Genomic DNA, 12538 nt, shown 5'->3' with positions numbered 1-12538 from the left:
TGCTGTTGTACCCCAAGTAAGATGTTTCACTCAGACTGCTTCAGCACAATACCCAGCTATATAAATTGGTGGAAATGTAAGTTGCTTTGGATAATAATGTCAGACAAGTAAGAATAAACCTACCAAATGGCAGTGATGCAGCACCTGTATATTGTATTTAAGAATACATTCTTGATGAGGAAGCCAAACCAAGAAAAAAGAAAATTCAAATGATTAAAGTGGCCTTACAATAATAGCATGTAGGAGCTTACAATCACGTAAGCAGCACAAGTACAAAGTTCTTAAATTTAATGGCTGCCTATAAATCCTAATGCTCTTTAGGACTCAGCAGGTTAAATTGATCTCACTGAGAAAATGACACAAGGTTTTAGCAAGTGCAAGCCCACAGGGAGGAGAAAACAGATGACCTTTGCAGGCTTTGGATGGCAAATTTCAAAGTACCAGTTAAACAGTGTGCTAATGTGAAAATAAAGACCACGTGTGTCCTGTACTACCTTTATTTCCACAAGGTAACAAACAATGTCTTACAGGTTTTACAAAAGCAGGAGCACCCTGCATCAGCCTTGGAGAACATTGCTCCCCTCAATAACACCCCCCGCCCCCCTTCAGCACAGAACAGCACGTCACTCCACTGACCGACAACCGCGTTAAACAAAGCAGAGTAAGCAAACACCACATGGAGACATGTCCCTCACTGCCCCCCAAACCCACCACACCTCCCTCCAGAAATGAAGATTTCCATTCAGGAGCAAATAACCTGAGCTTTTGAGAGTTCCGTTAGGCCGTTTACTCTAGTGAACAAATGCTTTATGAATGTAGACGATGTTAACCGTAATGTCATAGCTGGGGGAGCTGCGATTTCTCAAGAGTTTTACCTCAAGGGGCTTTGAACTGGAACTGTACAGTGGTAAAATATGCAGCCTGTATTATAATAAAGGGGAGAGAAGGTATCACTGTATACATCACTACATAGTGCCCACACCATGATGTCATGATATATTCTGATGGCCCTGGGAGCTTCTTTATTCAACATCTCATTCCTTTGAGATCATTAACAGACAGCATATGTACTTCCAAGATCACTCTTTTCTAGAAGAAAAACAACTTTAAGCTGCCCCGGGAGAACCAGGTGACCCATCACCAAAGCTGTAGCTTGACATCTTTTCTTGACTTAATAATAAATGAAAGCGGTGCCTTCCAACCAGCAGAGAAGGCATGCCTTTCACTTCCCCTCAGTGCTGTTGCTCTGTGATGAACTGGGCTCAAAAGAAGATCTAAAAAAGAAACCAGAAAGGGAAAGGACACCAACAGAAGGCTTTTGAAACAAACTACTTTTCTACAAACACCACAAATTCCACATGGTAATGAGACTGGAGCTCTGATCTCCTACAACTAGCTTCATGACCAGGGACTAGATGACAAGCCGTGAAAATGACAGGTGCCACAGAACTCCACTGATAATTGGATTTGCAGCAGAGTCTCGTATTTTAAACAGTACAACAGTCTCACAGTGCCAGTTTTCGGTTTTTTTTCAATTACTAAAAAGCACTAAAATTTATATAAATGTATACAATTTCAATTCATGTCATATTTAGCATTTTAAAATATATATACACATTCTAATCACTCATTCCCATATGTCCACATTTTGGTGAACAAATTGTAATCTCTGTTCTATATTGATCTTAGTCTTGAAATGGTTGCTGCTACTGATAAACTGAAGGACCACTGACCTTTTTTTACAGTTGCATTACAGATCCAGCGTAATTAAATGATCACCCCCTAAAAAAGCAGACTTCAGATTTCCCCAACAGCTCTTGTGTGGCTGTGGGACTAACAGTATTCTTCCAGACATCTGCCTGAGTCAAAATACAGATGTGTTAGCATCTGCTCGGTTTGTGATCATCTGCTGTTGCAGCTCTCGGTCAAAAGCTGCTCACTTTGAAGAGGCAGTACTGTGTAACTAAGAACACGTTTGTTTGAATGCAGTATTTCGTCCTTGTTTAACATATTGCAAAAATAAAGCCTATAATACTAGACCACAATACGTCTGAATACATTCTTGGTAAATCAGATTGGGACATCCAGACATTCACGCAAGGCCTCCCAAGAATTTCAGGACTAACTGGGTGTGAATAATATCTTGTTAATTGGTTAAATAACAAAAGCAAAGACATATTGAACTCTCTCATTGGTAATATGTCATGCCTGTCTTATGAGGGTCATTCCTATAAACTCTTTGATCTAGGATCACATTCAGAGGCCTGTAGAACCTGAATCATCCCCTTTGCTGTGGGTCAGGGGGAACCGGACAGTGAATAAGACCACTGCCTTCTTATTAAAGGCCTTTGCCCAATTACAAGGCAGAAGTCCTGTGAGAAATTATTTCAATCAGCAGGATGAGTAAAGAGGTTTACTTGCATCAGTAGCAAGTTATTAAACATAAACCAGTCATTTTATTCTTGCACTTTTGTGCAGTTAAATTACCTTAAACCATCAACCTGGGAACATAAAAGAGGAAAAACAAGTTTAAAATTATGGGTCAGCACTTTGTTCCACCAAGTAAATCAGAAATACACATACACTTAGTAACATAAGACACCAGACTGAGTTAACTCTATACGGACAAAATAATTACTTTCCTTTTTGTTCAACCCCTACAAAGGTCCTTGAGCAAAATGAACAGATCTGGACTCATATGGCTCCATAAAAACTTCTAGATTCTACAGAAAACAAGTTAAGAAAGATTCCCCGAGAAATTAAAGACAGAAAACCTCTCATTTCTCGTCCGCTTCCTTTCGACAATGGCAGATCAAGTCTGGATGAAAAACTGAGACTTCAGACAAAAACAATGGCACATACTAGAGACGGTAGAGTGCTGTTCACACAGCTGTAGAGCTCACTCCCGTGCTGTCTCAGTACTGCTCTGCCATCATTAACACACACAGAGCAGACCAGCCTGTGAAGGGGTGGCTTCCTTGACCTCTGCCTGTGCTGTCATTGTACTGTTCCCAGATATAGCCAGTTTCCATGTACTGTCTGTACACGTTCTCTATAATATTAGTCCTCAGCTCTTGGTAGAGAGCGGCTGCCTTTTCTCTGTATGGTCCGTCAGTGCGGCCGTAGTAATGCAGCGCTCTGACGGCCAGGTAATTAATGTTGATCCAGATGGGGCCGCGCCAGTAGGGGGCATCGTGCTCCGTGTTGCGCTTCATGTAGAGGGGGTCGGACTTGGAGAGGGAGCGCAGGCCGTAGGGCGTCCACAGCTTCTGCTCGTCCCTCATGTCCTTGAGAATGTGCTCCAGCTTGGGGGAGTCGGGCGTCAGGAGCTGCAGCAGGAAGGGGAAGAGGCTGACGTAGCCCAAGGCGTTGACGTACTGCAGCTTGGGGGCCTTGCGGATCGCGCGCACAAGCCGGGCTGGCGGAAACTGGTGACGGGGCTGCCCGGGTGGCACGTACACCTTCTCCCTCTGGAGGGACACCGCCTGAGTGTGGTTCCCATAGTCGGAGAAAGCCTTGAGCTGCTCGGACCAGTGCAGCTCACTCAGCAGCATGTTGTCACCCAGGATCAGCTGAGTCCTCTCATACTCCTGGTGGGGCTCCCCGATAAGCTTGGCAATGTCAGCCATGATCCCAGAGGCCAGGGCCATCCAGCAGTACAGGTCCACATGCCTCTCGTCCTGGGAAGGGTGAGAGGCTCTGGGATAGTCATCCAGGCCGGACGTCAGGGTCTTGGGGTTGAGGAAGAGGTTGGTGTCCTTGTCCCTGCCCCTCCAGCGGTAGGAGTTGGGCAGGGGCCCAGCCTGAGTTGTGTTGTACCACTCGAACCAGGTCTGCAGCCTGGGGAACAGCCTTCTCAGAAAGGCTTTGGTGCCCTGCAGTGCTGATTCATTCGCCTCTGCCGCGGCGGCGAACCGCTCCACGAGCTTCTGCAGTGCCAGGAAAAGCGTGGGCGGGTTGGCGTTTTCATTCCGCTGGATGATGAACTCGGCCGGCACTTTGCTGCGAGCCTCGTCATCTAAAATCTGCTCCCGGGGAATCCAGCCCTCCACATTCATCAGGTCCAGCCAGTGGGCAATGGCTTCCCCGGTGATCTGAGAGTCCCACTTACTGATGAGGAGCTGATGGAAACCCTCATCCCAGAGGAAACCTCTGGGGAAGAAGGAGCGGGATGGGACAGCGGTAAACAAGGGGCCCTCAGGGTAAACCAGCGGGTACTCGTTGTATATGGACTGAACGGCCGACTGACCGTGGAAGTAGCCCAAACCACCCAGCATGTTGCTCAGTGCTGCTTTGGCAAACTTAATCTGAGATGGGGTGTACCCTTTCCTCTGGAGCTCGAAGGTTTCCTCAAACTTGGCGTCAAAAGCCCCCTTCCTTCTCTCCAGCTCCTCCGTCATCACCTCCCCCACCAGCTGATTGGGACGGTCCCGGAAGCTGCCCGACTCAAACAGGACCTCCATCTGGAAGGGCGTCTGGACGGTCACCTGGTGCACCACGAAATCGCTCTCCTTCCGGGTCTCCCCGCGCTGCTGCTGCTGCTGATGGGAGGGTGGAGGGGGCCTGTAGGTATCCACCGCTATGTAGTGGCGCTTCTCACCAGATGGGGGACTATATATAAACTTCCCACTCAGGCTGCTTTTCACAATGTCTGTCAGCTTCTCTAAGCCGGGGCTGACCGTCTTCAGGTAATTGTAGCTAGAAAACGAAACAGAACAAAAAAAGCAGGTGTACACACAGCACATCTGACACATCTTAAGGTATGCTGAACCCAGCCACATCGGTGAAGCTGATACCCTGGCTTCTTTCAAGAAATGGCTGGATGAAATCCTCAAATCAGGAAAGGGGGCCCTTCATTACACAAACAGTGGAGGAGTATAGAACAAGCCACCCAGCCAAACACTTGAAGCTGATACCCCGACTTCTTTCAAGAAACAGATCTGAGATCCTTGGATCCATCCGCTACTAGCAAACAAGAGGGAGCGATGGGCGAAGGGCCTCCTCTTGTTTGTAATCGTTACATTCTTAAGCGTGCAGAAATCTAGGGCCAAAATCCAAGGTCAAAACTTATCAATTAGCTGAGATTTCTATCTCTTGCAACTTATCTTAAAAGGTAAGGACACCACACTCCCTGCTGTGACACTGGCATTCAGTTCTATGGTAAAATGTTTACCAGCAATCGGTTGGAATCCACTAGTGACTTATGCGAGAACAATCTTTAAGACAGATCCAATGGACCCCCAAGTTTATTATACTTCAGCAGAACTGAATCCTTAGGTCCAGAAAACCTGAAGGCACTAAACGCGTAAAGTCTGCGGTCATACCTGGCGAACTTGGCACTGGTAGCCTCACCAGCGGCAGGCTTGCGGAAGGTGAGCTTGAAGTGTCCCAGCTCCTCAGAAAATCCTGTGACAGAACCCAGGCGGTTCTTCTCCTCAACATGGGCCTGCAGGGAACCCTGACTGTCTGCAGCCACGTAGAACAGCAGGGAGATCACAGGCGCGTGGGCAGCCGAGCTCTGAGGATGAGCCAACCAACAGGAACAGAGCTGAGTGGAGGAATCCTTTGCCGATTTCATACCAGCCCTCCTGGCCCTACCTGGCTCACACACAGCCCTCCTCACAGAACCACCACAGGCACTGGCAAATCCAGATACCGACAGGGCAGAGGCATATGAACGTGGTGCTGGAGGGCCAGCGTGTCTTCGGGTGTTGAAGGTTTCTTCAAAGCTGCAACACCTGCATAGCTAAGTTAAGCTGTTAAATTGGTCCTGTTAAGCCTGGTAGCAAGCTGGGATTGTTGAAGCCAATATCCTGTTTTTTTGTAATGAAATGGCTGGATAAGATTCTTGAGCCAATCAACTACCACATGGACTAGATCAGCTGAAAGGCCTCCTTTTTGTTTGCAATCTTTCTTATGTTCTTAAGTAACTGGCAGAGACCGACTTGAAAACCCGTGGCCCTCCAGGAACAGGAATGAACATAACTGCTTTAGAGGAACTTTCAGAATGGGTGGCCAGTGATATATGGGCAAGGTGTGAAAAACATTCCTCTCGTAATGGTCTTTCCAGTACAGGAATACAAGGTCAAACAGGAGTAAAGTACACATGCTCTAAAGAAGCAATAACATTGGAAAGATACTGTGGATAAGGAGAGAACTTAGTTGTCATCTAGGACACACAAGGACTTATAACTCATAACAAAAACACAAAGCAATCAGTTCAAGATGATAAAGTCTTTCCTTGGTAGTCCAGGGGAAGAGCATGTGTTTGTTTTACTGACAACTGCTAACTTATTTTTAAATAAATAAATGTGTTTGTGATTCATCTAATTATGTCCCATTGGACTATTTCTGCCCACTGCTTACTGTAGAAACAGGGGTGTGACAATGCGAGCTGTCACTGAACAGTGATGCTTACATCAGTGATGCACATAAATAAACAGGTGAACATCACTAAAAGCATAAGGTAGCCACTCCTGCCACAAACACAGAGTGCATGGATGATAAATAGATCTGACTCATGGGGCTTCGTTTTTCATAATCAATAATGACTTCACTAATGAGTAGAAATATTAGCAATGTATTATTTGAAGTTAAAGCATCAAAGAATGTAAAGCAAGGGAGCTGATATCTGTAATAGGATCATGCAGTAAGTAGATAATGACAAGTTTGGACAGGTGAGCTCTTTGGGTACCATAGGCCTTATTATTGACAATCAAAGCATTCTGTTAACTAGCAATTAATTAGAAACTGTGGCATTCTTTGTAGAACCTTAGAAACCAAGTAGTTTGGAAATCAAAATACTTCAAAATTTCCAAGTTGTTTTGTCCAGCATCTTTGACAACGCATAAGGTAGAAATGTTAGTAAGACACAATTTCACAAAAGTGAGGTCCTCTTGTCCATACAGAAAGCAGGGTGAGGAGATGACCGACACTGGGTTTTAAAGGGGTTTAGACTTTCAGACGTAGTCAGAATGGGAGTAAAAGGGGAGATAGATAATACCAGGTCACAGCTTGATATCTTTAAATGGAACAGAACACAGAGACAAAGAAAGTTATTTGCTTTCCTTTTTTCCCCACAAAACAAATAATGATTTAAAACAAAACAATGAAGATTAACAAATGCAGAATATAATAACCTGTTCCAGCAAGGGATAGCACATTGACTTGATCAGCTAATTTTAGACAAAGCATTTACAAAGGCATGCTAGTGCACCTATCCTTTTCACAAGACACCAGGCGTTTTTATTCTGAGCAGACAAGCAGGAACTGAAGCAGGAAGCAATTCTATCAGCAACAATGCAAAGAAAACGTACCGTAAGCAGCCTGGTGGAAAAATACAAAATCCATACAACTGTCTAATGAGAAAACAATTCTCTGTTTGCATCCTGGCTTCTGAGTAAACTTGCTCTGGTGCCTGCCCTGCGATGGACTGAAGTCCTGTCAAGGGTGTATCCCACCTTGTACACATGGCCAGGATTGGCTCCAGCTCTCCTATGACCGTTTATTGGATAAAGTGGTTAGAAAATGGATGGATGCATCTAGTGTTTTTAATTCCAAAGGATCGTAAAGCGCTTTAGAAATAGCGGGCAAACTACAATATCCATCACTGAAATGTAGCACCCAGTTGCAAGGCAGCCATACTGCACCAGCAGCCCCACTACACAACAAACCGGGTGGACAAGTGAGAAAGTGCTTCACCATCTGGATTAGGAGGAGCTTTGGGAGGGCTTGATCGTGCAGGCCCAAAGCCAAATCTAGCCAAACTACTGGTGTTAAAGGCACCACACTCATGAACAGCAACAAGGGATCTTTAATGGTAAAGCAATCAGGACCATGGCTTAATGTCTCATCCTAAGCATATCCTACAAATATTTCTACAGTACACTGGTTTGAAAATTCTGCTCTACAGAGAAGACCGCCACCTACTGGTCTGGCAAAACCACATATAAAGCAGCAACCTGGTTTTCCCGAGAGGTCTCCAATTCCAGTACTGCCCAGGCCCAGCCTTGTTTAGCTGCTGAGGTCTGATGAGATCCGGATACAAAGTAATAATTCTGCAGCCTTGAAATGCACTGAGGAGATTTTAGAATGATGTGCTCTTCTGATGAAAACCCATTGCAGTCCCCCTTATTAGCAGTAAGGCTGCAGAACATTATAGACCCTTGCACGTAAAGAAAAAGCAGGTGGTTCCCAGAAACTCCTTCAACAGTGTTGGATTTAATGGATTTCTTCTGCCATCACCATCACAAGCAGATGAAATGATCTCATCACAGCTCTGTGCTGCTGTTATTACACTGCTGATGTATTGAGGCAGGCGTGCATCACCGTATTGTCACACAAGTAACAAGCAGAAGGGGAAAAAGTAGAAAGCAAACAACAGGAGCAGACAATGAATGATGCCGGGGCGGGGGGACAGTGGGCAGAGAGTGAGGCGTTTGCGCTGACCTGCTGCTTGGCCGTCACCCTCCAGGTCCAGTCTCCCCCGTGCTCCCCTCCCGCCCTCTTCACGAACTCGGTGGTCAGCGTGAAGTCCGAGTCCCGGACCTCCTGGATGCCGAAGTGGACGCCGTCGTGCATCGTCCAGCCGTAGCTCTGCAGCCGGTCGCCCTGCTCGCAGGTGTGCCGCAGGCTCACGTCCGCCCCGCCGAACTGCCGCATCCACATCAGCCCTGAGCGAGAGGCCAGACCGCCGCCAAGACAGTGAAACCGCCATTCGCGAGGTCACCTGTCTGCGCCAAATTATTAGCAACCACTTTCTCTGCATTCGCAAAACATTCTGGAGTGGAAATGTGGCCACTGGTGCATCATTTTCATCTTGTGGATCTGCATCGGTGTCTATAGTAAAGCTTGGTTAAGATAAGATCACTTTATTGGCCATATACAGTACAATTTCTTGTATTGGGAATTTGTCTTTTCACATCCCCAGCTTGCTCTCTATGAGACACACAGACAGAGAGAGAAGCTTGGGGTCAGAGCGCAGGGTCAGCCATTGTACAGCGCCCCTGGAGCAGTTGGGGTGAAGGGCCTTGCTCAGAGGGCCCAACGGAGTAGGATTCCTCTGCCAACCGCGGATACGAACCGGCAACCTTCCAGCCACAGGCGCAGATCCTGAGCCACAGAGCCAAACAGATGCTAACAGAGTGAACATGTTCATGTAGCAGTGCATTATGGGTTATGCCTTCTTTACTCCGTTTCCCTCAAGAACGCTAAAGATGCCTGTTGTGTGTCGACCTGTTATGAGATGACTGGTGTGTGTGAACGGATCGTGGCAAAATAAAAGAAACATTAAAACCTTACAAAAAAATCCCTAAGTGGTTTCCTAAGGTGTCACATTCTCAGTCCTCATGGAAAAGGATAAAAAAAATCCAAGAAATCCAAAGATGAAAGAGAATTAGACAAACTGCAGGGGAGTGGCTTGGTTGACTGGGAAGGGAATGGCCACAGCTGTGGTTCCATTCAACCCCGGGCCTACATCCAACAGCATCAACCACCACTTCAATTCCATTGGTGCAGCAAGTTTTCGGTGTTCACCCGATCAGCTGTGTGGTGAGGCTGCTAGGGCATGATGGCAGCCAGGATGGTGCTGCACTTCAGTGGTGCATGAAACAGGTCCTCTCCTTAATGTAGAGCTCTTTGGAATCTTTGGGGATGAAAGTGCTATATAAGGTAATGCAAGAAAATAATGATAAAAGCGTCACAGACGTGGTTAAATGTGCACCTAACAAAAACAAGCTGTATTGAAGAACGAAGATAGACTCTTCCCCAACAGCAAAAGATAAAATACCTGTCACGATCGATCTGGGACTCCTTGTCTTCATTCCGAAATACACCTGGGGCCTGTAGGAGCCCCAGAACCTGTCAGGGGCCACAGCCGCGCTGGTGCTGTTGGCATCCAGGATTCTCATCGAGGGGTGAGGAGTGATGATCCTCCTGGCCAGATAGGAGCGCATGTACAGGGCGTAGAAGAACCAGATCAAGCTGAAGATGCAGAGGCCGATGGAAATGTTGATGAAGAGCTTGGCCAGATCCATCTTTTTCTTCTTCTCCTTGCGATGCAGGATGGAGTTGGGGATGTCCTTCTTCTTCTCCTCCTTCCGGCCGGAGACGGCATCGCCCCCATCTTTGCTGCTGTTAGTCAGCACCCTCTTTCCATGCCTTTGCCTGCCCATCCTTCCCTCGACAACCTGGACGGGAGGAGACGGAAGATGACGCACTCCGACCCACTGAAGAACTCCAAGGATGCATAAAAAGCCTTGGATAGATCAGCCTTCGCTTACAATATTCACATTTTTAGTGAACCTTTACACTGATCTATTTTTTCCCATCTCCGGTACGTGCTGCCGAAATCTGCCATCAGATAAATATAATCAGTGCTGGGGAAAGTTACGTTTCAAAAGGTAACCCCCTACTACACAATTAACTAGAAACTATAACTGCAATGAATGGCTTTTTAAAAGTAAAACTTTACACAACTAACTTGTAACCGTAATGGGCTACTTTAAAAAGTAACCCTTTACACAGATGGCTTGTAACTGTAACGATGGCTTACTTTTAAAAGTAACTTTCTCGATTGCTGAATATAACTCTCTGCATGGCGGCAGGTGGCAAGATCACAACCTAAGTCAATTTTACTAGGATAAAATAAGAAGGATTTGTCTTCTTTGATAGAAATACCTTGTGCAATAGTGCTTCAAGATAAGACTTTATTGATCCCGAAGGGAAATTCAATACCCCCAATCCAAATTTTGAACAAAGAAAACTGCTCATATTGACTGTTTTGTTTGTGTTACATTCATAGAACCTGGGGCACATCTTTATGCAATTAAATAAGATCTTATCTTAAGTAAGACCACTGCACTGAGACCATGTACACTTTATTACTGTATTCAAAACATAAAAAATAATCCCACCAGTGTGTGTATACAAAATCCCATTGCCACAACCTAACTTTTTAAGAACACATCTGAAATTAAACATACTCCAGTTTCTTTTACAACTGTTAAGACAATGGAAAGATAACTGGCTCATAAAGTCACTCTTTAAATGAGACAAGGTGAAATCTTTTCTTTTTTATTAAAAAATGTCCAGCTTTACTATTGTGTAGTCAGAAGCACATCTGCTCTTCCCAGTTAGATGGTGGAAACATTGCAGTACAAATACAGGGAGCTGTCGTATAAGCTGCAACAAACTATTCAATTACAAATGTACTATAAACGTAGCATTATCGAGCCGAACATAATAAAAAGAGGCTTCATTCGTTCCAGCTGATCTCCTGATTAGTTAGATGACACTAGACTTTTTCCAAGTCTCAAACGGATGCTCTCTTCCAGATCAAAGGCTAACACCCTACAAGGCTGTGGCACTCTGAAGGGCACAACTCTGTTCTACAGTACGATCATAACTAAGGACCGACTTTAATCTTTTGTTAACAAAGCTGCTCCGTTTGCTGTCTTCCTCTGCGTTTACTATGCCACCTTCTCTGTACCAACACACAACTAGACGGCCTTTCCAAAGCGCTACAGCTCTGTCGGTCAGTTTATGTCACATTTAAGCAATGAATGTGGTCAACAAAGCAAGAGACTGCTGGAGATTCGTGTTGCTTTGGAAAAGAGAAGAACGCATGGATAACCATACAGAAGAAAGTGTTTACACGTGTGGGAATTTACTTACTAACTCAATGCTATAAAGAAAAGCGGATATATTTCAAGCTAAAATCCTACGGCCTATGATACCCACTTTACATTGTTGTTTAATACAATTTTGTATAAAAAAAACTCAGCTGCTAAATTTGCTCGAGATCTGGAAAGGCCATGTAAAGAATCTATATTAAAACAATCACCCACTGGTGACAAGAAACGTAATTTAATCGTGTATGCATGCAGGATTCTAGTACAACTCCCTCAATAATATATCGGCGTACTTTCTAACGGCAAAATGCCTCGACCGATTCAAATAAACAAGGAAGCTGTTCGCAGGGCGCTTTCTTTGGGAAGTGGACTACTTCTTTCAATACAGCTGCTACTGATGGACATAAAACCACAACCAAACGCGATACATTGCACGCAATTCCGCCCTTAAACGACAGCGTCTGCTCACACTTTACAAGTGATTCCTCATTAAGTCCGTTTCTGGTACGTGTACTACCTTACAGCTGTGTCACACTCCAGGTGCACATCATCAATCCAGCCACTTCCTGCTCGCCTCGATTCCTTCACACTCACAGGCAGACGTGTAGCGACTACATCCCGCGCAAGAGAAACACGTCACTTGCACAAAGTGGGTGAGCATTCCTTTATTACAAAAAAAAGTATTTCGAGGTAAAACGTAAACCATTAAACGGAGTAAAATATAATCTATTGCACAACATCCCATCCTCAATATCTCTATAAAATGGGAAACATTAGAGTAAAAATATTTAAAAAAGGCATTCAAAATATGTCCAAACCATTCAAACGCCTTGCGGTCTATTTTAATTGACGTCAGACTCATAGCCACGTGATCAATGATTTCGCTATTGGTAAGGAAAACTGAAGAC

General features: G+C 45.2%; 1 protein-coding gene across 3 annotated transcripts; it reads right to left on the bottom strand.

Annotated features, from left to right (window-relative positions):
* Positions 1 to 483: 483 nt before the first annotated feature.
* On the bottom strand, positions 484 to 12269 carry mogs (mannosyl-oligosaccharide glucosidase). Of its 3 annotated transcripts, none has more exons than XM_015343989.2 (5): positions 12100 to 12269; positions 9788 to 10187; positions 8449 to 8672; positions 5325 to 5518; positions 484 to 4698 (listed from the first exon to the last, which is right to left on the bottom strand). In XM_015343989.2, exons 2-5 carry the CDS (start codon positions 10170 to 10172, stop codon positions 2916 to 2918), a joined length of 2586 nt encoding a protein of 861 aa, XP_015199475.2. In that variant the 5' UTR covers positions 10173 to 10187; positions 12100 to 12269; the 3' UTR covers positions 484 to 2915. The 3 variants fall into 3 exon arrangements, with proteins under 3 accessions (XP_015199475.2, XP_015199476.2, XP_006629249.2); XM_015343990.2 differs by having other exon boundaries at positions 12153 to 12269; XM_006629186.3 differs by having other exon boundaries at positions 12148 to 12268.
* Positions 12270 to 12538: the final 269 nt, after the last annotated feature.

Source organism: Lepisosteus oculatus, chromosome 1, assembly GCF_040954835.1.
Source record: "Lepisosteus oculatus isolate fLepOcu1 chromosome 1, fLepOcu1.hap2, whole genome shotgun sequence".
Classification (NCBI taxonomy): Eukaryota; Metazoa; Chordata; class Actinopteri; order Semionotiformes; family Lepisosteidae; genus Lepisosteus; species Lepisosteus oculatus.
This window is presented reverse-complemented; position numbering and strand designations above follow the sequence as displayed.